The sequence below is a fragment of the Manacus candei genome, unplaced genomic scaffold, assembly GCF_025592945.1.
Source record: "Manacus candei isolate 608988 ecotype Guabito, Panama unplaced genomic scaffold, ASM2559294v1 h1tg000083l, whole genome shotgun sequence".
Taxonomy (NCBI): domain Eukaryota; kingdom Metazoa; phylum Chordata; class Aves; order Passeriformes; family Pipridae; genus Manacus; species Manacus candei.
In genome coordinates, this window is record NW_026138131.1 from 1,564,408 (window position 1) to 1,591,719 (window position 27,312).

The 27,312-nt window shown below is 42.1% G+C and overlaps 1 protein-coding gene across 1 annotated transcript in view; it reads left to right on the top strand.

Annotated features, from left to right (window-relative positions):
* Positions 1-224: 224 nt before the first annotated feature.
* LANCL3 (LanC like family member 3) overlaps positions 225-27,312 on the top strand; it is a 37,602-nt gene continuing 10,514 nt past the window's right edge. Inside the window, exons 1-2 of the mRNA XM_051811686.1 lie at positions 225-1,162; positions 26,918-27,041. Of these exons, the coding sequence (XP_051667646.1) occupies positions 293-1,162; positions 26,918-27,041 (994 nt within the window). The 5' untranslated portion in view covers positions 225-292. The remainder of the gene's footprint in view (positions 1,163-26,917; positions 27,042-27,312) is intronic.

Below are 27,312 nucleotides of genomic sequence, written 5' to 3' on the forward strand. Positions count from 1 at the left end.
TCCCATGTAAATTGTCCTAGGGCTACCCTCGTTTGGGTTTGGCTACATCCTTCAGCTTTGGCTGCAGCAGCCCCCGAGGGGCCGTTCCACAGCCAGGAATAACTCAGCAGCTATCCGGCCACCCTTCTTTGCCCCTGGATCTCTCCTGCAGACCCTGAACTCATTCCTGAGCCAAGTGGTAGCGTCTCTGGCAGCAGCGGGGCAGGGGAGAGTGAAGAACCCAATTAACCCCTTTTCCCCGGGGATGCACAGACAGGTCAGGCAAAGGTGCAGCGAGGGCTTCCATTTGTGAATGAAGATCCGGACACCAGAGCCGGGACGCCTCAGCTCTGCGGTCCGGAGATTCGGGTCAGCCACAGCCATCCCGGGAGACGTTCCGAGGAAGCGTTCGCCGAGCGCAGGAGGGGCGGCGGCGGGCGAGGGGCGCTGGGGAGGGAGGCACCGTCCGCCCTGTGCCAGGCCCGCCCCTGGCACCGCCGGGACTCCCGGCCGGCGTCACGCACCCCCGCCCGGCATCCTCACCCCTTTCCCGCCTCTCCCTCGCATCCCTCCGCCCCCTCGGCGGCAGCCCCCGCCCGCCTCTCCCCCGCTGCGCAGAGCGCGGCGCCGGCGGGCGATGGAGAGCCAGCGCTGCTTCGCCAACCGCTTCGATGACTACCCGGGCAGCCCCGCGGCGGCGCCGGACAGGGAGGCGGCGGTGCCGCTGGTGACCGCCACCATCGAGCGCATCCTGCGGGAGCTGCCGCCCCTGGGCGGCCCCCGCGGGTGCCCGGGCGGGCTGTACGGCGGCGTGGCCGGCGTGGCCTACATGCTGTACCACGTCGCGCAGTGCCCGCTGTTCGCCCCGTCCAGGGACTCGTACCTGCGGGCCGCCCGCCGCGTCGTGGACGCCTGTCTGCGGTACCAGGAGGGATGCGGCGAGGCCGACGCCGACACCCGCGCCGCGTTCCTGCTGGGCGGCGCCGGGGTGTACGCGGTGGCGGCGCTGGTCTACCGAGCCCTGGGGCTGCCCGAGTTCGCCCGCCCGCTGGGCAAGTTCAGGGAGCTCAGCGAGGTCTGCGCGCCGCTCTCCTTCCTCGAGTGCGGCTCCGACGAGCTCTTCGTGGGCCGCGCCGGGTACCTGTGCGCCGCCCTGGTGCTGAAGCAGCGGCTGGGCATGGAGGTGAGGGGCGCTGGGGGACGGCGGGGCATCCCCGGGGGGACCGTCGGGGAGCTGGCGGCGGTCCCTCGGGCCGGCTTCCCGCGTTGCTGCCGAGGTGGGACAGTGCCCTCGGTTCTGGCTGGCGGTGGAGGGGCATGCAGCGGGGCCGCGGGTCTCTACAAAATAAAAATGGGGGAAAAAAAAGGCGTCTTTGTCAGCTTGTACTTTGAGGGACCGCTCCCCCGGGAGGAGAGGGCTTCCTCTATTAGCTGCTCCTTCCCGAAATTAAAAGATGTGTCTTTGGCAGGAGGGAGCGGAGTGCACGAGGCGAGTGGGATGGGGTCGGGCCGCCGGGCTCTGGAGCGGAGCCGCTGCATCCCGGGGCATGCCAAGAGCATCAGCTGTTGTTTGCCAGGTGGTGAATTACTTGGCAGGAGCCACCCTGGGCTTTCAAGAGTATTTCCGTAAGATGAAGTGGGTAAGAAAGGGAGGAGTGTTGGGTATACAGTACTAAGCTGTGCTGTGCTGTAATTTGCAAGCAAGGAACCAGATTTTCAGAGGCACTTGGTCTTGCTAACTTCAGCATACAGACTTTTGGAAATCTGTCCTTGTATTTTGGTGCTTTTCATGAATGAGAGCCGTTCTTTTAGCTGGAAGCACAAAATGTGGTTATGGTTCAACATGCTATTGGTTTCAGTAGTCGGGATTTTACCCCAGGATATTGTCGTTGTCAGTGCTGACAATTCATGGCTTCCACTGACTAGGGCACAGGAATTATTGCAACTGATTCTGTTTGCTGTGGTGTTTGTTACTAAGAGGTCAGTCTGGTATCTGAGCAGGCAGTTGGTAGATTTTTGTTCCTGTCCTCTTGTCGGGTCCAATTTGTGTTTCCTCTGTTAATCACTGATTTGCAAGTTCATATGCTTCTGGCTTTCTTTCCTCCCAGGAGAGGAAGCGACATTTATTTACAAGTAAATAAATGATGTAAAAACAAGTGGCCCTGCCCCATCCAATACCAGTCACTGCAATTGGAGTCCGAGGAAATTCACTTACTGGAGGTCTCAGGAGGCTCGAGGGTATCCAGAGAAGACACGAAGAATGTTAAGTCAGTTAAATACTTTGATTGCCTTGAACAAGAATTCTTACAGCATTAGGCATTTGAAGTAGCATACATAAAGAGGTGTGCTGTTTCTTTGTATGGCATTGTCTGACAATCACAACCAGAAACGCGTTTATGTTATTTGTAACCATAACATAACCGAACTTTTCACTCTGACAGTATTTACTATGAGAGGAAAGTTTTGAAGTCACATCACAATTGTATATGCAGCAGTGCCAGCCTGAAGGGATGGTTTCTCATGGAGAAATAAGCCATCCCTGTTAGTTCATTTTGCACTGGGGGAGTGTGTCTAGTGCCTGTATCAGTGCTTATGATGGTGTGGTGACATACCAGCTGAATGAGGTGGCACACTGCACTCTACTGCTTCATTTAATTCCTTTGTCCATTTGTCTTGCATCCTTGAGAACAACTGCTGAACAGTTTGGAGAGTAGGTGCAATCACCTCTTACAGGCAGTGTGAGGAAGGGGAAAACTCTCCTCTCTGTTTGCTTGCTGGGTGAAAAATTATACTTAACGCAGCTGTAAAGAGTTAAACACCCCCACAGATAGGCAAAGGTGTGCACTTATTGTGGAAGGTATTTAGCAGGTGGGTTAACTGCAATCGTGGGGAGTTATTTTGCCAATAAAACATACATTGTCTGTCTCCTTGCTGATGCTTTCATCAGTAAGCTAATGTCCTTCTATGGTACTATTTGTTTTGTCAATACATTGTAATTTTAAATGTATAATGCAAGAAATAACTTGTTAAGTATTAATAAAACCAACTTTATTTTTTAATTTTGCTCCTTAATGAGGAAAACTACAGTGATTTCTAGTCTCTATGTACTTGTGCTTGAGCAAAATTTGTGTCCTTTGAATAAATATTCCCATCCTAATACAAAATTATTTTAATTAGTACATTGCCAGATCAGACCGTGCATCTTTTTACAAATGAAGGAAGGGATGCCCAGAGAGAGTGCATGTCATTTATTACCCAAGGTCAAACGGTAAGCCAGGTACATCCCAAAATAGCAGCAATGTCTTGTGATTCGAACCGCTGGAAAATGCTACCTCCTGTAATTTGATTGTGCACAGTCTCACATGGCTCATTGCAGCACGTTTTCTTGTTTCCCACGTTCTTTTTTTTGAGGACACTGTGCAAACATTTCCAGCACAGAGTGAAATCCATTCCTTACATTGAAATACAGCCGCTGCTGCCCGTATGGTTGTTTTTTTTTTCCTCTGAAGAAGTCAAATGGTGACCTATATACAAGGAATCACTTGCCCTTGGAGAAAGCCTTGGGAGCGAATTTTACAGTTTATGTTGTGGGTTTGGTTTTTGTTTATTCCAAGCAGGGAAGGAATGAGAGGGCTTTATTTCAGTAAACACCAATTTAGCTCAGCTGCTGTGCCCTGATGTTTCAGTTTCTTGCTCAAGAGTCTTGGTGTCTTTAAGTTTAACATGTTCTTCACAAAGTAAATGGACTGTCCTGAAGGATGCAGTCAGCTGGATAATACTGGCTTCATGTGAAGACGGCATTTACATTCAGCTGGTTTTCAGATTTTCAGGCTAATACAGCATTTTCCCCTGATGAATTAATTGGGATTTTTTGCATGAGTAAGGATTACTTCAACAGTCAAGGCTTAACAGGATTTGACTTTCATGATGCACTGTGCATTAGGAAAGATGTTTGTATTCATCCCTTTTTTAATTTCCATTATGTTGCAGTTAGTGCTTCCCAGGCAGAAATGGGTAAAATACTCTTTTGGCAGAAAAAAATGCGTCCTTTGTATAAGGTGCATGTACTTTACCTGTCCTTACCTGCTGTGTTTTCACCACTTATGGAAAATTTAGTTTCTGTTCTCTCCTCTGTAGGTATGTCTTTTCCTGATGCTTGTAGTGCTGGTTCATGGTATGTTCTTGGGGAAATCTGTCAGTCCTTCTTTTAATTCTCTTCACACAGTCTCTGTTTGCTTGTGCAAACAGCAGTAAGACACCGTCAGAATGATGGTCCCATCCCTCTATTCGTGTGGTATTTTATCCTTGGTTTTTCTCAGGGGTGTTTCTGTCCCATTTCGTGGCTGATGGAGCATGGTGTGCCTCGGTAGTTGCACTTCCTTCTGGCAATGTAACTGTCGGATGACGGAGGGAAAGGTACAGAAGTTCGAGTGGCTTCTTGCATTACCATCTGCCAAGATGTCACTGCCTTTTAGTACAGCTTGGGTTATCTTTTAATAACTGCCTGTATGGATGGGCTTGTCTGACTTCCACTGGCTCAGGGCTGCAGCAGCAAAGGCATCAGTGGATTGCAGTGTGCCCTGTGGGAGACAGGGCAGCTTTTTGAGTGACTGCCTGGTGCTGTGGTTTCTTTAGAGACAGTGGTTTCGAAAGACACTGGGTCACTGTAAGAGACCCTTGCCTGCAGTTGCAGTGGTGACAAGCTGAAGCAGCACACTGTGCCACAAATGTGGCCAAACCTGTTCCCACAGGGGCTGAGACACTGGGCTGAGTCTTGAGACTCTCCAGTAGGGACTTTAAGCTCTTCCATGCCACAGTGTGGTTAAACTTTCTGTCTCTGTGGCAGAGGGGCATCTCAATTTCCTTTTCCAGCAAATGCAATGTCATGATTTACTGTGTGTTTCTGAGGGTGTTATCCTGTCACAGTATGGACACAATTCTAATATTATTCTGTCAGGGCATGCCCAGAAAGAGCAACAGTCTTTCTAACAGGACCTTGTTGAGTGTAGGGCCCTTCTAAAAACCGTATTTACCCTTGCTGCTGTGTATAGCCGGAGCCTCTTTTCTCCTGGACCTCACAAGACTGCAAATCAAGCTGAGCCAACTTCACCTGGTACCTGGAAAACAGAAATAATGCTGCTGTGCAGTTTGAGATCTGGGTGCCAGAGCAAGGGATGTGTCAGGCAGGACTGGCTTTAAAAGGCAGTGGAACAGAGAGATGTACGGTGTGTGGGACCTGAGAGGCCCAGCCAGTGTGTATTTCATAATATTCTGTGAGAGAAGATACAAATGAATGAAAATTATTTTCTTTCAACCTCTCAGACAATTCTAGATGATGTAAATTTTTCCTTAGAGTTTTCCCTCCAGATAGTCAGCTAGTTTTTAAAGACTATTGTAGGTTACTTTGCTCCACTTTTTTTTGCTTTTCAATCTCTTAGGAAAAAAATTGGAAAGTATGAGAGGAAAGAGCTTCCTGAATCCTGCCTAGAACATGTTCATTTGCAACTCTTTAAAGCAAATGTATTAACACTGAACACAGTGTTTATGAAAGACACTCAATGGTCTGATCTTAGCAAGGGAGATCTGCTAAGTACCCACAGAATTGGTGCATCTCCAAGTGCTGTAGCACAGAATCCCCATGTCAGGCTTTTAATCTCCACCTGCACCTGAAAGGGAAGGATTGTCCTTTGAGGTGAGATTTCATTCCTGCTCTGCGGCCATTGAAGTCCTTTCTCTCTGCGGAAGAATTTGCCAGTTTATCTGAAGCGTTGTGGTGTTTGAAATGTCAAACATCATGGTGCTAGCTGGAGCTGTGCTGATTTCATTATTTCATTTTACACAGGCCACTACACAGCCAGGATGTCTTTTTTTGCCAGAGGATTAAAATGAGTTAACAGTAAAGATAAAAAGCTTTTGATCCTGGCCTGCCTCTTAAACATACAGTCTCCTAACCATGGTTTCCAAAACCACACACAGGGGCTAGATTTTGCATTAATTTGCTTAAATTGATGAATTTAAACCTGGAGTTCAATACTGGAGTTTTCTAAAGTAAACAGTGAAACGAAGCTGATTATTTGCGTTTGGATTTTTTTTTTTAGAAGGCATTCTGAAATAATTTGCATCTACCTTTCAGAATTTCTCTGTTTCTCTTCAGCAAGGCAACATGAATTGTTTTCATTTTAACAGCCTCCAAATTCAGAGATGGCAACATGTTGATAAGGGCTGCCTGGATTCAGTTCAACACAGCAGACACTGAATGTCCAGTTGTAGTGTCAAAGTAGAAAATTTGAGGTTGAAAATGTTGAATTTCATGTGCGTTGTTTACCAGCCAGTAAAAAAGCACTGTAATACAGACTGGATCCTTCTAGAATTGGAGGTTTGATTGACATCAGTTTAGCTACATCCTTTACATATTCAGTTGCAGAAATACGGATTTCAACCACATATAGCTGAGGAGTGGTATTAAAAAGACAGTTTTGTACAAAAGCAGTGTCATATCTCTACAGCTTTATGCTGTTGGAAGAACATTTGCCTATGCAGCAGCATCCTTTTGCTGAAAAAGCAGCCCAAGCACTAATACGGATGTTATGATAACAGCTTTTAGCAAAAAAGATAAATATATTTATGCAGACACATCTCTACTTTCCCATCCGTCTTCTGACTCCTTTAAATTTCATATGCCGGAATTTAACTCTTAAGCTTGGTCAGTTCAGTCATCTTCCTCGTCAGCCCCGTGGAGAATTTTGAGGTTTCCCTTAGGAGTTTGTCGGTGCCGCTCATGACTCTGCTGGAAGCAGAGGTGTTGGAGGCAGTGTCTTGTCCTCTGCAGAGCAGAGAGGCTTGAAGGTGAGATCTGCAGAACAAAACACAAAACACAGGAAGCGGAGTGAGGGCATGTTTGTGGAAAAGTTGCTGAGCAGTGTTTTGGACCTGTGGAGTGTATCTGGTGACTGAATCTCTGGAAGCATCTGGAGACATCGGGTTTGAAGCAGAGAAGCAGGAGGTCTCTTCAGCAGTGAGGTGCAGAGCTGGAGTGGAAGCTACCGTTCCTCACAGCATTGCTTACTTGGAGTTACTTTGGTGACACAGTGCAGGAAGTTCCTTAAATCCATTGCCTTAGGGTCTCAGGGGTTTTTTATGTTGTATTTTATGCATACGTCAAAGAACTTTATTGCAGTACTGTGTTTCTATAGATATTTGGCATTGATGGTTTCCCTCATGATTTTTTGTCATGGTTCTTATAAAGGACTAAAATCCACTGTTAACTGTTAGGTCATACTGGATGACATAGCAGAAAGCAATAGTGTGTGTGTCAAACATTCATATGTGGTGGAGTGTGTGGACGCAGAGAGACAGGTAGGCACGGGGAAAAAAGACATTTGACAGGGATGGAACAGAGAGAAAAAAAGAAAGAGCTAATTTAAAAAAAAGAAATCTAAAAGAAGCAAAAGAATTAGTTGCTGGCAAAAATGTAAAAAAATTGGAAAGTTGCAGAGGGGTAGCATAATTCAAAGATGAGAGGAGATCGGCAAGAAATAATGTAGACCCTGGAGCAGAGGACATTTAAAACTAAAGCCAGGCTCTTTGACAGACAGATGTAGATCTGATGGCTAATGTACTCAATTTAGAATAATGCAAAAGTTCAAAAAGAAGAGAGAAGAGGACGGGCAGAGGAGTAAACTACATTTAGTTAGGGAAAGTTACTATTTTTGTCTGCTTGATTTTGTTTGTCACGCTTTTGTCACCATATTCTCTTTGCAAAGGCTCCTACACTTACAAAAATAGCTGCCATCACATTCAGTACTTAAAAATTCGGAGCACAACATTATGTCTTAAATTCCATATTTTCTTTCTGTACTGAATAACAGAGATAACTACTGAATAGCAGAGATAACTACTGACGTCTGGAAGCAAATATGGGCATTTTCATGAATGTTTCCGTATTTCTGATGCTGACATTTCCCTATTACGTGCATATAATATTATAAATCAGTATGTAACCTAAACAGTAATACTGTTAGTAAACCTTACTTAGGTATCAGGCTAAATAAGCAGGAATATGAAAAACTGAGTTGCTCCTGGGAGTTAGAAAAAACACAAGGCTAACAACAATTACTAGTTAAAAGCGTAACATCCTCAGCATTTTACAGCACTGAAATGTAGGGATAAAAGTAAGCCTTAAGTTCCTCTGTACTCATTTAATACACAGAGCATTAGATTTGTACATAAATATGTAGGACAGCAGCGCACCAAAACTAGCAGGGCCCAAATATAGAATCTGTCCTCTTCTTTTGTCTCACCTCCATTAAATCAATAGGCTCTACTTCTCTGTTAATTCAGCTGAACAGTCCTGAAATCAGCTGGCAGCCCACAGACAGACTGTGTAAAGACTGCAGAGCAGGTTACTCAGCCAGGAAACCCCTGTCTTCTGCCTCACCTCCGAGCAGTCGTGGAGCTCTGTGGAGAGGATCAGAATGGGTAAGTCCCATGGTCCTGCTGTCATCCAACTTCTCTATTCCACCCCTTTTTAAAAAAAATCAGAATTCAGTATATGCAATCAGGTCACCATTTTTGATAAGACAATCTGTCAAAATGTCTCTTTGTCTGTGTCTGTCATGCAGTGAGTTCTTTGACCATTGACAAGCACGAGATTAAGCACCGAGCGATGTTGCATAACCTTCTGTCCACTCCATTACAAGAAGCTCAATGACAATACCATGTCAAAAACAAGTATTTCTTATCTGTATTGTAGGATTATTTTCAAGGGATCGTTAGTGAGCTGGAGCACCAAGACAAAATAATTGAAATACTATTTCATTTTAGGCAAACATGATCAAAAAGCATCTTAATAGCAGTCCAAGCTGTGTCTGAGTCATTTGGTGTTTCTCAGCTCAGTATATTTTGATGTCTGAGAGCAGAACCATAAATCTATTTTTGCAGTAGATCGACATTCCCGAATTCTTCATTTTAATGGCTTAGTACATCTTGTTGAAGAACAGTGAATCATGAGTGAGTTGAAATGGGTGTCTGATAGCACTAAATGATCTGGGAGAAAAAACATGTGGCAGATAAATACACCTTCTATCTGTCCAAGACATTTAGTTATTTTGTGTGTCTAATCTTTTCCTTCACAGGATACTTCCATTCCCTTAGTGGTACAATGTTAACATAAATTGAAGATTATAAATTGGGCGTGTGCTGGTCATATTTAGATATCAGTGTCAAGGAAATGAAAGCTGCTCTTAAAAATGTGTGGGCCTGGAGCTAGAAACAGCAGAGGACAAAGCAGCTCTGTGCTGGTTGGTCAGTGCAGAATTGGAAGGTGGTGGTATTGCATATTCCATACTGGCGGTGTTCTGCAGTTTGTCTGCTCAGGCCTGACAACCAAATAATATGCCAACCAGAATCAAAGAGCTGATAGGACCCTTGAGAGGTAAGTCAGGCTGCCATCTAACCCACAGGAAGGTGTGGCTGTGCCTGTGTCATTCCTGGCAGACCCTCTCTAACCTGCTCTTCACACCCTGGAGTCAGTGATGGGGATCTGCAGGCTGCCTTGGCTGTCTGATACCGTTTTTTTTTAGCTTCCTGTTAAAAGTCTTGCCTAATGACTAATCTGAATCTTGCTGTAAGTTAAACCTGATATTCCTTGTCCTCCCCATTGAGAAACAGCAAGAAATTCTGTTCCTCTTTACGGAAGAGGGAGACTGTTATAATTTTTATCCTTAATCTTCTCTTCTCAAAACAATCCTAAGCCTTACAATCTTCCCATGTGTGTCATCTTGTCTACATATCTGGTCCTTCCCATTCATTGCACTCTGCCAGTCTCCCTCCAGCCTTTCCTGAAGAGTGCCAGAAGTTGGACACCTGGTTCTGGCAAAAGCCTTTCCAATTTAGCAAAGAGATAATTGTGTTTATTCCAGGTCTTGTTTCCATATATACAGCTCAGTAAGGTGTTCGCATCTCACACCAACATGACACTGACTCACATCCAGCTATTATCCAGCAGTCTTTTAATGGGCTGCTGCTACATGGACAGGTGTTCATTAGGAAAAGTCTCTGAACAAGTGAGGAAGGTAGGGGTCATGTGGAGACAGGGAACCACAGAAGCTGTGCTGTGATATGCAAGATGAGAAGCTTCTTCAAAACTTCAAAGCTGAAGGGGCTTTGTGTCATTAATGCCAACTAGAGAACCTCCTTTCCTTTGTTCCCTGAATAAAACTGGGAATATGTTATTCTACCTTGTAACACGAGGTGTGCCATTATATATCCAGGGGACATCTGTGAAGTGATAGAGTTCTTTTGTGGAAGTATAGTTGGAACAATATATTTTAGAGGGCTGTTTTAAATCAACTGTGTTGTCAACATTAGAAATCAAGGAGTAACTGAAATCTGAAGAAATGTCTGAAAGTTAAACTTAGTCTGTTCTTCTGATTTACTTTTGTTGCTAATGTAAAAATAAAGCTCAGTGTTGTCTCTTCTTGTCATCCCTGAAATGGCTAATGCTATACTTGGTTTAGTTTTCGAAGGCTAAGCCAGTGATTAAGTAGTCAAAATTCCAGTTATAATAGCAGTGGACCGCAAGATACACATTCCACATGTAGCTGTTTAAATTTGATCAGACCTAAGTTGGTCAAATATGAATTCAGGCAAAATTCTTAGCAATAGAACAGCAAAATAAACTTATTCAGGCTCTTTAAATAAATATTGATTTGCTTGTTCTTGGTCTTGCAGAGCTGAATCAATCATGAGCTTTCTTATGCCAGGCTGCTGTTTTCATCCATACATGCTTTATATTATGCCAGCAAAAATGCCTGGAAATAATGCTCAGATAACTGCTACACATCCAGAAGACAAAATGTAGACAGAGCTGTAGCATGAATGCACTTGCCCTATTTTGATTTTATTCTCTAATCACTGTGGGACTGCTTATTTAGATAAAACAAATATTGTGAGGTAAATTTAAAAAAAAAAAATAACACACAGATAAGCTGAGTCAAAGTTAGAGTTGAATCCACATGATCTATCTGAGCAGTGTATCAGCATACTCACTTAGATTTGGATTTGGCTCAGTTGTAGAGTCAAAGCATGGCCAAGGCTGGAAGGCACCTCTGGAGGTGTTCTGGTCCAGCCTCTGCTCAGAGCAGGGTCTGCAAGAGCAGGTTACCCAGAGTTGTGTTCATTTGTATTTTAATATTTCCACTCTATACCTTCTTTAGGCAACTGTGTCGGGCCACCTTCGCAGTAAGAAAGCTTTCTTTTTATATTTAAGTAGAATTTTCTGTCACTGGGCACTGCTAAGAAAAGCCTGGCCCTTCTCTGCTCACTCCTATCAGGTGTTTATACACATCAAAATCTCCCCAGAGCCTTCTCTTCTCCAGGCTGAGCAATCCCTAAGTTAGTACACAGAAAGCACACAGTCATTCCTGCTCCATTTGCCTCTTTTCCCCAAAAGCAGGCTCACAATGCCATCCCATCTCCTCTGACTCCCCCTAATACCTTGGATGGGCAAAGGATTGCAGTTTTTTTCCCTTGCAGTTGGAAGCAGGGAAGAGCCTGAAGTCCAGAAGGGTCAAAAGGACCCGTTCAGCACCACACTCTGCCACAGAACCTCAAACTCAAACTGCATCCTCCTTGTTAGTCTTTGCTGTGTGAAGGGGAGGACAGAGTCTTCTCTTATAGCTAAATATTGAGGTTGACAAAACTGTTCCTGGCTCTGTCAGGTAATCGGGAAGGTTGTGGATCTGAAGAGCTTTAGTGTGAAGATTTTTTTTTCCCACAAAAACGAAGTTGTTTTAATGCATGCTGCAGCTCAAAGGCTTCTTAATGCCTTGCAGCCCTGCAGCACTGAACATCTGTTAGTGAAAATGTCTGTAAGAGATAGACCATGCCCCACTATCAAAGGGAGATAAGAAATACCCTAAAAGTGCCTGTGGGAACTTTATCCCCTCACCGCCCATATTAATCAAACACCTCAGGTTGCTGTTTGCCAGTGGAGGAAGAGAGTTCCCTGTCTCACAGGCTGTGTGAGGAGCCAAGGATGCATCAGGGCAAGGAGGCAAAACCTTCTTCTGAAAGCTAAGTTACAGGCCAGGGGTGATAAAACATTCTTCCTGGTGTCTGCAGATGGCCAGGACACCCCTCAAGTGCCAGGGTTATGAGGGAGGTTCTTTTAAATTGTTATTTTTGTGGGATTTCTTTCAGATTTTGCAAGAAAGACATCAGAGGATTTCTGTGTCCTTCTGAGCCCTTGAGGTGAAGCTGCTTTACTCCAAGGGCATTGGAATATTCAGCACATAGAACAGGTAGGAAAGGCATCTGGCAAAGAGTTTTAAATAAAAGTAGTTTGACTTAGCAAGCTTGACTTGGAAAACACATTATATGATCCATAGGTCCAGGAATATCTGGCTGGGGCTCTTCTGTCTCAGTTTACACAGTTCCTCCCACGGGGCTGGAGAGAATAGTCATGTAAAATGACAGATCCAGCAAAGGGGAAGCATGGCTTTGAGTGCTCCCAGGGCACCAACAACACAGTGTAACATGAGGTAATAGTAATTCCTGTTAGTTAATGATGTGCAAAGTAATGGCCAAGTGCTGTGAATATTTATTACTAGTGGCAGTGGTATGATTTGTCTCGTGATTCCTACTACTCTTCTTTGCTGTGTGAGGTTTGGACTCTCAGAGTAAACTGAACTGTGCCTTCTGACACAGCAGTCTGTTTTTCCTAAAGTCTGCTTGGTTTTAACACAGTCATAACTGAGAATAAGTAGCACAAAGGGAAGATTGATAAAATTTTCCTGATTTTATTATAGTATCAAATGGCAATCTTTTAGCCAGGAGAAAAGTACAGACAGCGATCCCATTACTTACCAAATAAGCCACATTTTAAGGAGCACAGTATTCCACACTTCCTCAAATTAATCCCATGACTCTCACTCTGCCCTTGAAATGTGGCAGTACTGAATTATAAGAGACTGTCTGTATTTGAAATATGACTCAAATTGAATTTGGAGTTGTGGGCATATTTCCAAGCAGTGCTAATGGCCCTGTATGCCACTGGAAACTCTTTTGTTACTGTCTTTTGCATCAGAACTGTCTTGTCGATGTGCCTTGGAGTATCTGGGAGCCACATACAGAACATCAGGATTTTTACTACATCAGGCTGCTACCACAGTCTAAGGACAGGGTAAAATTTAGATGACTCAGAGGACTTGATCACCTTCATCTGGTTTTCCTGCATTATGTTGTCAGCATTATTCCTGTAGCTTAAGTTGATATTTCTATTCAGTAGCTTATTGGCATGGCACAAATTGCAGATCATCACACAAAGTAGAAGTGGCATGATGCCAGCATGGAGTTCTCTAGAATTCCCTTTGCTTGGAGGCACTGCTGGTGCTACCTTAAAGTGACTAATTTATGCCTTTGTTAGCCTGTGAATGATGCTAACATTGTGGTGTTTACCTAATTTAGCTAATTTCACAGGTAGCCACATTGTTCCTCGGCCATAAATATTTAGATATACCTCTGTGTGTCACATGTCTCAAATATCTGCATAGTAGAACTGCATATAAAGCAGCATGACTTAGAAAAAAGAAGTCTTTCGAGACAAGCAGTGTTACTTGTTGTAAATAAGAGAATTATAAAATTAGTGGCTGATGAAAGAGCAGTAGCCAATACCTTGTTTACATTTGAATAGGTCTTTTGATGCAGTGTCAAAGATAATCTTCTTTGAAAACTTAATTCATGCTGGCTTGGGTGGGGACCTTGTGGATTTGGAATTGGCTGAAAGACCAAACAGCAAAGCTAATCATAACTACTAATAAGGGACTGATGTAGCAACCAGCCTTATTTATTATCTTCATTAATGATCCAGAAGTGGCAGCTCTCTGGATAAGAATTACTTTGGCTTTTAAACTGAGACAAGTGCCAAATCCCATACACAGGCAGAGGGAAAGTATGAAAACAGCTCGGGAGATTAAAAAATGAGCTAAAACAAGGTTTATTTTTAGCGGTGCAAGCCCATGTATCTGGGGAGAAATATCTGTAATACTTATCCTATATGTTAGGAAGAAACTGAGACTCAAGTAAGCTGGACATGACAGGGCCTGAGTTCCTCATGCACCCAGTTCTTGTGAGTGTTAGATTAGTCTGCACCTGTGCTGCATCACTGCTTGTACTCCAGGTGTAGCATGAGAGCACATCAGTGTCCTGCACTTACTTTAATGTAAATTACCATTACATTCCTTTGCATTTATTCCCCATGGGAATGAGCAGCTAATATAAATGAGAAGGCATAACCAGTGCCCGTAGAAATTAACACAGCATGGCATTTAGAAGGTCAGTGAAATTTTGGACTGCCTACACAGCTGTGCCATCCAACAGAGTCAAAGTCACCTAGTTTGTGCCCTGGAAGTCTGCTGGGCATCTTTTGATAGGTGTGCAAAACCTGAGAGCTGTGTGCTGTGGGTCATGTAAGCCATGCCAAAATCCATAAGCCAACAGCTACACCACACCACTCACCATCCATGGAGCTCTGGTACAGATTTATGGTGCTCTCTTTTCTCCATGGTCTTTATGCAACTCCTCCCAATCTTCCCACATGAGTGGCCTTCATCTCACCTGCCAAAACTCACCTCCAAAGGAGGCTGTAGAGCTGCAGCTGGGGAGTACATCCCACCAAGCTCATCTCTCCCAGTTTGCTGAAGGTGCTTTTCTCACAGACCTCAAGCAGGGTCTGACCTGCTGTGGAGTAAAAGCAAACCAAGCATCCTGTCTTTTCCCAGTGGCAAGGACAGAATGTGTTCACCTCCTGTCACCCTACAGTTTTCAAGACCAAATGGGCTCTAAGCAAATTGCAGTACAAGTAGGGGTCATAGTCTCTTCCTTTTTATGTGCAATAACCTTGAGATTTCATCACTAACCTGGCAACTCAAATTCACATCCCTTCTTTTTCTGACACACTGCAAGAATTTAAGCTGATGCCTCTAAGCTGAGTGTGCTGATGGCTAGAGCAAGTCTCTCTTATTGCACCTCTGATTGAAATTACTTATATAAAATACTCCCTCTGATTGAAATTACTGATGTAAAATACTCAAATATTCTTCAGAGCAGGGCCTGGTGGGAAGTGCCCCAAACTCTAGGCTTCCAAGTCACTCTTGTTTCTTTGTCGCCCATGGTGTCAGCATGGAAGGATACTGTTCCTATATGGTAGAGACACACTAACTGCAGAACAGGTTTAAATAACAGTTTTCAAGCTGTTTTACGTACAGTACAGCATGGACATTGTCCAAACAGTTGGATGCTTCCCCTTGTTTGCAGTGAGGAGTACTGTAGTATTCAAACAAATCTTTCTTCTTCAAGGTTTGTTTCCAATGCTCCATCTGGTTTAATATCTTGTACCAGTACTAGATGACTCAGAGTAGCTGCACAAATGTCTGTGGAAGCTAATTTTGAAATGTGTTTTCTGTAACATGCCTAACCTGTGTTTTTTAAGGACTGACTTTATGCTCTGAAGCACAAGAGTTTATTTTTCATCCAGAATTGGTGGGCTGAGTTCTGGGAGTTGATTGTAAGATTTAGCCTTGCAACATCTGTCAAGAAGAAATGTTCTTACATTGAAGTATTTGATGAGTTGAAAGGTGATAAATTATTTATTTAAGCAACACAGACTCTGAAGAATTCTTATTTAATTCAGTTGGAGTAGTGGAACACTTCCGGCTGTTAAGCCAAAATCATCCTAAAAATTCTCATCTTAAGGTTCAATTGGTTTGTTAAAATTCCACAATGAGAGTGGACTCAGCTAAATTTTGCAGAAATAATTTCTCTGGCTTACTTGAGTCTTGGCTGGGCAGAAAGGTATTTTGTCTTTAAACTTGCAGCTTTTTACAAGCTATCATTTTGTTCTTGACATTGGAAGATGAAATAACTTTGTATTCTTTAACTCATTAATTACCTCCTCTCCAGAAAATAAATGTTGCCATCCTTTTAGCTTCACTTAGGAGAATCTCTTAATTGTCTCTAAAATACCTGTTTCTACTTGATTTTTTTTTTCTTTTGGTAGTTTTGTTTTGTTTTATTTTAATAATGCGAGAACAGACCTGGAGAATTATCAGAAGAAAGAACAAAACCATACTGCTAAAGTAGCCTTTAAATAATAATTTCAGCATTACTCTCATGCATCCTAACACTTTCTGTTTGCTTCTACAGCGCTGTGATACACTGAGCAGAGATTTTCACTGAGCTGTTCACAGCGCTATGCAAATTGTCACATATAGTTTAAGTTCTTCTCTTCCATGAACGTAGGATTTTGAGAAGGTCAAGGACTCCTCTAAGGTACTGAACTGTTAAAAATGTACATGTATTATACAGCCACAATCAGGGCACTCTGTACATCCCGAGGTAGCACGTTAAGATGAAAGCCCAAATTTTTATTGGTTTTAAATGGAGAAAAAAAACCCCACAGCTGAAAGCCTTGTGATTGGGAGCCTCTAATGCTGGTAACAGCCCTGTTCTCTTTTGAAACCTTAATTAGAAACAAATGAAGAAAAGAATACTATTTTACTTTTCTGTAGCTTATCTCTGCAAGTTTTAACAATAAGAAGCTATCAAGTCTTTCAGGGATAGCTTTCCAAAAGCTACTTTCTGTAGCCCCTCCTCCCCCATCAATTTTTTTTGGTTCTGACACTTCTGCAGTGAGGCTTTGAGGAGTCGTGTCTGTTTTCTTATTTACTTTGGTGAGCCTGTGAATGACGCACGTTCACTTGTGCCGAGGGGAGGAGGTCTGAACACTCAAAAAACAAACCTAAAGGCGTTTGAAGTAAACTGGGAATTGTTGCATGAGGAACATAAAAGGACTGGATGATGATGACAGATAAGGAATGTAGTATATCTTTAACGTAAAGAGGAAAAAAATATAAGGCTGCTCAATAATGTATAGAATGAAGTGTCTGTCTTCTGGATTTCAGATGGCCCTGGCATATTTTGTGAGTTGCTGCCTGTCAGCAATGGCTAAATAAAACACCAAGGATGCCAAAAAAAAGGAGGAAGAAATAAATTTATGATACCCAGCAACACACTTCATATGTAAAATTAAATGGATGTACAACTGTTTACATTGTAATATTTGATTAGCTGAAAAGTGATAAAATGTTTTTGACAGGTGTGCTCCAGGCCAAATCCTGTAGTCCTGACAGAAAAAAATTCCCCCTAGAAAACAGTTCACAGCTGCATCTGTGAACCATGACCTACTATAACTGCTTGAAAGGCAAATGAATTCCTGTTAAACTGAATATTGAGCAAGATCAGACACAATTTGATCCACTACAGTTTGCTGGTGGGTATATAAACTTCAACCTTTAATTTTACTGCTATTTTAGTTCTTCAAATTTCTTCATTTTATTTTAACTCTTCAAACAGTGTATTTGCAGGAGCAAAGAAGATTCACAGCAAGAGTGTAAAGCTCTGCCTCAACACAAACTGTAGACCAATATTTGGAATTCTCTCCTCAGGAGAGTGGTGCCTCATACCTCAACTGAAATTTTTAATCCCTTTCATTTAGATATAGAAGACAATATATTGCCTGGCTCATCACAGGAGACAGTCTTCATGAGAATATTTGTTGACATGAAGCACAATTCTTTCAGAGTGCCAGGGAGAATTGCTTATAAATGCAGCTTTATTCAATAGAGGCAGAGAGTGTGCACATCCTTGGAAAAAAGTGATTAAAACCCCCAAATACTTCCACTCTGTGTAAGTCATGCACTCCACATTGGTTTGGAGCAATGAACGACAATGCATGTGCTGGTCAGTTCCCTCCAAACTGACTAAACTGAGAGCAGGATCAGTCCTTGAACAGTTAGATATTTGCTCAGCTGTATCTGTTAGGTTTCTCTACTCAGCTTCTGCAAGCAAGGTCAGCATTTTACTCTGTCAAGTAAGCCATATTTCTGCGTTCTCAGCCTTTAAAGGCCTCATCAGACACAGCTGTTATCAGTTTCAACAGACTACGAGCCAGCCCCGTGGTGTTACTGGGAAGACATGGAATAACAAGAATTTACAAGAATAATTACATGGCATAGAAACTGTAACCAAGTGCTAAAACTTACAGCACTTCTTATATAGTACTTGCCTGGAGTAACAACTGTCTCTCCCCTCCCTTCCCCATTCAGGTCAATGACCCATTCAGGTCAATGAGGATTTTGATATTAAAAGCCATATTAATCATCTAATAGGTGAAATGACTTTGACAAATTGAAAAGAAAAAAAAAAAAGCTGCATGAGACTAAAAAGGCTCTTTTCCATCACTCTGAGTGATTAAGATGATGGTGTTACTTAAGATGAATTGAATGATGAGCATCCTTGGAGATATTCTCAAGGAACCAGCAATCAATCTTTCTCTGTCGCCATCCTGTACTTCTTATTTATTGTATTACATAGTTGCTTTCAGTGTAATCTCTTAGTTTTATTTTTCTTTTCATAGCAATCTCAGATGAATAACATAAACGCTGTTGCTGAAACAAGCAAAGCTTTAATGTTATGTACAACTGCAGCATGAGAATGGCACTTACAATAAAATAAAAAATAGAGGAAAGGTGATGTGATCATACAGGTTCTGTGCAGTAATTTGGTCAGGGAGATACCTCAGTGACGGGAGCAGTAGAAAAACTTTTAATCGTCCAAATATGCTGTATATAAACCACTAAGTTGTTTTCTCCAGCCCAGTACCACACTGAATTTGGGTGTAGACCATTCTCTTCAGACATAGCCTGCTAACACAGCCTATAGGGCACAGAAGCTCTTTCACCTCTCTCTCTTCCTCTCTCTTTACCCCCTTTCCCTCTCTCCCAAGGCCAGTTAGGCCACTCTGTCTCTGTTTTGTGCCACCTTTTGCCATGTAACATCCAGCTGGCTGTTCCCAACTAAGAGAAGAAATACCAGCCAGCCACCAAGGACATAATCACCACCAGGAGACATCACTACAGCAGTAAAGTTTTGTTAATTGTGAAGTGATACACAGTGTTCTTGTCCCTTTGTCTTTCTTAACCAAACATCAGTTTAAAGGAACTTCACAGGTTTCTCATAGAAAACAAGATAAAGTTTCTCAGAGCTTAAATTTTGGAGATGTGTCAGAGATGTCCTTGTTTCCTCTTACCACTTGCAACAGTGCTTTCAAGTACCTGATTTCACTCCTGTATGGAGTGGCACCTTCAAAGTTAACTGTGTCTTCACAAACTTGGCAGCTGTGCAAGTCATAATCTTAAGAAGTTCTAGCATGAACATTTCTTGTTGCACATTTGTACTCCTCAGAAGTAAATGCATTAGATTTTATTCGATCAGTGCCCTGTCTGATGCTGAGTGCTCTCTTTTACAGATGAAACAAAAGAATGAAGGAATGGAAATGTCCAGTTCTTTCTGGAAACCTCCAGGACATCTTAAAATATGGCTTACCAGCTTATTTTGGTTTCCAGATACAGTTGCCATTTTCATTTGTAGAACTCTAAGCCTAGGTCAGCTTCCCTTTGAACAATGTTAGCCTTTACGTACTGACCTGAGATCAAGTTCTGCCCATCTCATGCTGACCTGTGTACAGATACTAATAAATTCATTTTTCCAAGAAGCAGCCTGCCTAAGTTTCTAGCAGCAAACAGTGGTGTCCAATTAAACTAGACTTGCATCATGCTTTATTTTAGACTACAGGCACTGCCATGGTTCCTGCAGTGTTTGGGGACAGTCATTCATGGTTACAGTGTTTTTATCTTTTGCAAAGGCTGTATAATGAATCCCATTTCCTGTTGTTCTGGAGCTGGGAGAATGGATAATACTTCTTATGCCTCTGCATATGTTGCATACATCAACCAGTTCAAGCACCAGGACAGCTTTAATACAAGAAATGTCTGGAACAGATGAAGGTGTGGATTCACTTCCAATAAACCAGCAGACCTGCTGTTATAGGGAAGTAAGATGATCCAATATACACAGGCAGAGCAGATGTTCCCTGCTTAGTAGTGTAAAAAATGGGATGGGATCCTGGGGCAGCACAGTTACAGCACACTGGGCTGCCTATTACCCAAACGAGAGTGCAAGATGCCCAGCTTGGAATATGTTTATCATCATAATGCAGAATTGTCAGGGACACGTTTCTAGAGTGCAGAAGGATAGATCTCCCCTCAGGAACTGACAGCTCCTCACTGCAGTTTTGGCATCAGTTATTGCAGTACTCCTGTACTGATGTACATTCTGACTGGGACTAAGCAGAGTCAGATGATGGCTTCTACATGAATAATCTTCCTCCCACCTGTGAGGGGAGAATAGATAGAAGGAAAGCAGTACCCCTGTGGCACTAATCTCACACTTGTTTCCAGCTCTCATAAGCTGCTCCAGAGTCTGGTGGAGGAGTGGTTGACTCATGGGAGCTCCAAGCAAGGATTTGGATCACAGAAAGGTGATCACTGATCACCCAGTTCCCAGGGTCTTTGTCCCCACAATTGCTCAGCCATGCACTGGGAGAATGGTGAAGAATAATAATAATAAAGAAAAAAAAAATTTATGTGCCTGTTGAAAAACGTTAGGGTAGAATTCTGTGATGTAAGAAGAAGCCTCTCCAAGCAGTGCCGGGCTTGTTTCTCAATTAATTTGCAAATCTTTTTACTGTTTTTAAACATGCTTTTCAATTCATGCTCTTGAATTTGGGTGCAATTCTAGGGAGAGATGCTTGAAATTAAATTGTTGGCTCTCTGTGGTAACTCTAACCCTCTACTAGGCAGTAGAGAACACGCAGCTGGGGTGCAGACAGCTGCCATTTGAAAGCCTCAACACAGGAGTGCATCCCAGGGTACCTCACTTCTTCTTCTGTGATAGGACTTGTCCTCCTGAGAAATTCCCTGCTGTCTTTGCTGTTGACCAGACACCTTTGGCTGAACAGGACCTAAGCTCTTAATATGCAGCCTGATACCTCCTCAGTCATGGTGGTTATCAGAACTGCTCTGAAATCCTTCCTGCTTCAATTCTCCAGCAGCAGAGAGTGGGGTGGTTGTGATTCCCTACTTTATGATAGTGATGGGGATTTCTTGTTTCCTTCCCAAGACCTAGGAGAACTACTGCATTAGAACTGCATATCCAGCCAGACCCTGGTACATTAGAGGGAAAGATTTTGGGGCCTGAACATAACCGGGAGAAATGTTTTCTCTCTCTCTTCATTGACCCAGGATAGGGGGAGCTTGAAGAAAGGTTGAGTCTTTTTGTGCGTCCTCCCACTCCACACACCCTCTCTCTCCCTTGCCCCTGTCTTTGCTGGGCATTGTGATTTGTGCTAAGATACAAACACCAAGTGAGAATTGTCCTAAGGTAAGGATACTAGGTGGGAATTGCAGGAGGAACTGTCCAGATGCTCACATAATGAATACATTCCAGAGATGTGGGAGCTGTGATGATGGTGCTTGGCTTTGGTCCTGCAAAACAGTATAAAATGCTGCTGGAGGTTGGACAAACTGGGCACTCCTGCAATTCCCACCTGGTGTTCTTATGGTAGGACAAATCAAAATGCCCATCAGAGGCAATCACAAGAGGGAGTGTATGTGTATGTGTGGGGAGATGCACTACTGTTGCTGTCACAAAAGGCCAATTGCTGGTTTTGCTTTGAAACTCTCCAGTTGAAGCTGACACACGCAGGGATTAGAGATGCCCAGTGCATTGGACCAACTGGGCAGCAGCACCAGCTGTTCTCAAACAGCCTCCTGTCTACAGTAACAGTTCTGCTCCATCCTTTTCCACAACACTTCACATTCCCCTTCTGAAGGAGAAGTTTAACAGCAGAATTTTATGGGTTTAATGAGACCTGTGGAAATTTTTTACACTGTTAGCATTAACAGAAGTTCTGCATTGTCTTCTTTACCAGTAATCTGATTCATCAGGAATAAAAGCAGCCTTGAGTTTCTGATTGGACTCATGATTAGTGACCCACAAAACAAGACAGCAATAACTGACATTGCTGTTTTCATGCCACTGAGGCAAAGGGCAAGCCTCAACCCTCCCCAAATTTACATGTTAAAAACAAGCAATACCAATGGGATCCAGAGGGAAGTCTGATTTACTCAAGATTGCAGTCAAGTAGCATTCTCCAGTGAGCTGGCAGAATAATACTAGTAGTTGTCCTGAGTCTACACACAGTCATGTAGTTTTATTAATATCAGAAAAAAAACTGGCCATGACATTGCATGGAAAGATCCCTGAACAATCCCAGCCCCTCTCTTTGGCAGAAAAAGATGAAGCTTAAGGAGTGAACTTAAACATCACACAGTGCAGTAAGTTATCACTAAATTACCAAATTGGCTCCATCATCCTTCTGCTTGAGTCAACTGTCCTGCTGAACACAAACATGTATATCTTTTTTTTTTCCAGAATTTTTGGTTCTTATAACTAATTCACAAGCTCCCTCTGCTGGGCTACCAGCATAGGAGACTGATGGCAAAACTGTTATTTGCAGACTGACCCATTTTCTTCAGGTTATTTTGATGTGTTAGGTGCATATTAAAGTGTTTTTACATGCATAGAGGAAGGTTTTTTCCACAGTAATGTAAGTGTAGCTGTTACCTCCTAAAAGTATATGTGCATCTATCAAAATGATACTTGGCTTCAGTAATGCTTTCAGTTACATACAGGAAAGAGCTCTAAGAAAATAAATACAGCTCTTTTAAGAGAATTAAAAGCTTACAGTCATCAAGTATACTCAGTACATTGTGCAGTTCTATGTAGCAGTGGTTTTCAAAAGGCAAAGCATGAGCCAAGGGGCTTGGACAGGGAATGATGAACTGCTGAAAATGTTACAGTAATCAGAAGCAAAGAAGAGCTAGTCCTTTTTTTTTACTTCCTAATTCTCAAGGTCAAGATTTGTGTCTAAAATCAAAACACATATTTAGAGCTGGGCATTGTCATAACTCATACATTGCAAAATCTCTCCTAGTAGATTAAAAGGAGTTGTGAAATCATTCTCTTCCAACTAAACAATCTCAGGTTGAGAAAGACTTCTAACAACAAAAAAGGATGGATGGTGTTCTGTGATTGCTGTAGACATAGCACTTCCTTGCTGGCTTTTAACAGGGATTTACTGAATGAAGTATCTGCCTCAAATAATTCACAAAACTGTGGAATGCCTTAATGGGAAAAGGCATATTGCCTGCAGTGGCACAAGAGAAAAATGGAGAGACTTTAAAAACAATCACAGTGGCTTTTCTGCTGTAGGTCGGGCTCCTGGGCACAGACAGTAGTACAAATACTAAGTATTACAGTGCTTCCTAATTGTTGTGCTTAAAGTAAGAGGTATATGGGAATGTAGCTGTCACCTGTGTGAGCAAACCAGTTATTTGCAGCACACAGAATCAGTGGGCAATGATATAAAATAGAAAATAAAGGACTCCACCAACCTACTGATACAGAAATTGCAGGGGAAACGTGGAATGCCTGTATTCCAAACTTCAATCTACTGAGGAGAATAAAATGAACATTTCTGACATCAATTGAGACAAAATCATCAGTTTTGACCAAAGTGGACAGACCACTTAACCTGGAAAAGGAACATGTATAATTTATATGTGTTTGTTAAATAGCTGAAAGCTTAAGAAGGCAGGTGTGACAGGAGAAGGGGGAATGGCTTTAAACTAAAAGAAGACAGCTTTAGACTGGCTATTAGGAAGAAGTTCTTTACTGTGAGGTACTGAAACAGGTCGTGGTGGAGAAGTTTACATCCCTGGAAGTGTTCAAGATCAGGCTGGATGGGGCTTTGACCAGCCTGGTCTAGTGGAAGGTGTCCCTGCCCATGGCGGGCAGTTGGAACTAGATGGTCTTTAAGGTGCCTTCCATCCCAAACTGCTCTGTAATTCTATGATAGGACAGGTTGTGATATCTTTAAAAGTAAAAAAAATAGTTGACTGAAGTTTTAAAGCACCAGCAATATATCTCTTAGTGTCAGTAGTCTTTTGGCTAAGTACTGACAGGATGAAGAATAATTTTACCTATGCTTATGCTAAATGACATTCAAGAAGTTTCTCAAAAGATGTAGCTATCTCAAGCCTGACTTTTTTTCTAGGTAGCATATTCTCATATTGGCTTTATTGTTCATCAAAGCATCTGACAGCTCCAGAGGACGTGATATCAATATGCAATTTATATTCTCAAAGCCTTGAGGATGATCAGTCTATTTCTTTTCTGTTCCTAATTAAACATATTGCTTCAGTAATTCCCAGGGGCAAGGAGGCATTGTGACTAGACTGAAATGAAAATGAACTCTGTAGAACCACAGCTACATCATCGGTGGTTATGATTAATGTATTCTGTGATTGTTGTTTTGGTCGTAAGATTTAGCAGTTTTATTAAAGATACTGTAAGGGAGCATACAGAGACAAGTCACAATTTTCTTTTCTTCATAAGGTGAAAGAAATCTGAGAAGGTTTTAAGACAGAATTGGTTGAAGTAAAATATAGCAAGTCAAGGGAGATCTTAAATGTGATTTCTGATTATTCAGACTTTGCCAGGCCACTAATAATTATGGTTAAGTGAGGGTTTCTGTTCCAGCCAACCATTTCCTAGAGTAAGGAGCAAATACAAATCCTTCTTATTTAAGTGTTTTGGGAAACAGGCAGCAGCCCTGCAATGATTGTGGATTGAGGCTCTTGTTAAGAGATAATTTTGTAATTAGCAAAAAAATAAGGTTGTTTTCCAGATACACACGTAATTTTCTTTGCCATTTTCTTTGGTAATGTAGAAGTGGATCAGGTGGGTTGATTTCTATCATCCATTCTAATCATGATTCTAAATATCATTTTTCATCTGGCTTTGCATGTGGGCTGCTTTTGCATTCTGAAAAAGAGGTGATATTCATTAGCATATTTCATTATGCCAGATAAAAGGGTATACTGTGTATACACTGAAGTATTCATACTGCTTAAGTGCTTGACTTTTTACACTTGCTTTATATTAAAAAACGGTGAACTGATCCTTCTTTATGCAGCATTGTGGAAGGCTGGATTTGGGTGGAAGTTTATATGCATTTAAAATACACAACCAGCATTTTAAAATAGACATTAATTTCATTTAAAAATTAAATGTGGGGAACATAAAAATAAGCTTAGCAAAACATGGTCTGTGTTGAAAGCTAGTTGTTAATATTAAGTAAAGGGATTACTACACAGGGAAAATGAACTGAGATTTTTCTAACCAGTGTGCCTTTGCCTTCCAAGATTACCATTAGTAGACTTTATCCTTCACATTTATTTCTAAGGGGTTACCTTACTAATGGTTTTACAAGGAAGGTGTGGAGGCTGGAGGAATAGGTCCCAAACTGGCAGATATTAAAATTAAAGCTCTGGAGAGAATTCACTGTGTCTCACTATTCCTCTGCTCTCCTCATTTGCTTAGGATTTAAACCATTTCTTTAAATTTCGTGAAGATAAAATGATTCATTTAAAAATGATTGAAAATGAGTGAAGTCTCCAGATGTTAATGGCTTATTTACTTCTACTGCAGGAACATTAAAGAACACTAATGAAGATCAGAAGTAGGTTGTTCTCCAGGGTATAAATATCATAGTCATTTGGAGCATCTGTAATAAAATCCCTTGTTATGAGAGAGCAAGGTGAGACAGACAAATAAAATTTTTCAGCCATTACTTTTCAGACAGGTTTTAGGTGACATTAATTTTCTGTAGCATCTTTTATGTGCCAAAGGAGAGAACACAGTTTATAACTTATGTTGCCTCTATACTTAATGCTATCAGTATTTTTTAAACTTTTTAACTGAAGAAGTAATTGTAAATCCTATGATAATACAAATTATAGCAAACTCAAATGAGTTCAGAAACATTTCAAAGACATCACCTTGATATTCCAGTTAGTTTTAGGATTACCATTTATCTTGTCAAGACTATTTGTGCAGCCTTTTTCTTTTTTTTTCCTGTCTCACTTTACCTTTTTTCTTTCTCAGTTCTCTTTTCATAATTTGAAATATATTTCTTTAAAGTACTGCTGCCATACAGGCTTTTCCCTAAAGCCAAAACACTACTTCAATTAAGGTGTTGGTTAGTAATGTGCAGGTGGGGCTGACACAGAGGAAATTGCTGAAGATTGCAGTGAATTGCATATAAATAGAGTTGTAGTTAAAACCTGTAAAACTGATCCTTCACTGAATGCTTTAGGTCAGTAACTTGGAAAAGTTCATGTCTGGTGAAATATATGATTTATCAGTCTTACTTTTGACACCACTAAGAGTAAGGCATTAGTCATTTCTTAGGACTGCAATAAAGGCAGCGTTGCCCTGTTCATGATGATAAAGTCCCATAAGCTTAGCTAACCTCTCTTCATAGAAACCTGTCCTGCACTTCATTTTTCACAGCATCTTCTTGAGGTAAGAAAGCCTGATTTTTTTACTAAGATGTTTCCAAACCCACACACATAACAGTGATTTTCAATAAAATCTGGTACCCTCCTCTTTACTTCCTCTTTTTTTATCTTGTCTGTAGAAAAATCTGTCTAGCCTGGTGTGTCCTAATAAAGCCTGTAACACAACTTCTTTAGTCTTTCCCTTTGTCTTATCCTAGCTTCTCTTCCTCCAGTCTGGGGGCTGCTGTTCTGCAGCTTGCCTGCTGCTTGCTGTCAGGTCCTAGACGCTGGATCTTTAGAAAGGGAAAGCTCTTAGTGCTTTTCACCTCATCTGTGCAGCTAAATGTTTGGCATTCCCTTCCTGAGATGGGATGAAACTCTGTTTTTGAGAATCATTATGTAAATTGACTATGTTATGTAAGGAACTTTTAATAATTATGTACATTACAGCATGCTCATAAGATTAAAGGCAGTACTTTGTCTTGTGCACCAGCAAAAAAGCAGAGTCCTGAAAAATGTCTTAAAAAATTAAGTTATTATAATAGACTTGATGTTTGTTTGATGTTTCTGTTTAGGTGCTGACCCCAGCACAAATAAAATCAATTTGCCTGGCCATACTCGAATCAGGAAAACAGTATGCAGTGAAGAAGAGGAAACCATTCCCACTCATGTATTCCTACTACGGAACAGAGTATCTTGGTGAGTAAAACACACCAACGACTTTGACAGTGATGCTGTGGGTAGATGCTGAGCTAGCAGGCACTTCAGAAATAAAATACATAAAACCTATAGTGTGGGATTTCTCCTGACCCAGTTGGGACCATCCAACCTCCTAAAACTGCTAAGGGGGATGAGGAGCTGGAAGGAAGGACTGATGCTGCCGAGCACTGGGGAACACAAGAGGTGCCTGTGCTGCACCAGGGGAGCAGCAGGGAGCAGCTTCATTCCCTCTTCTCCTTCCTGCCCTGGT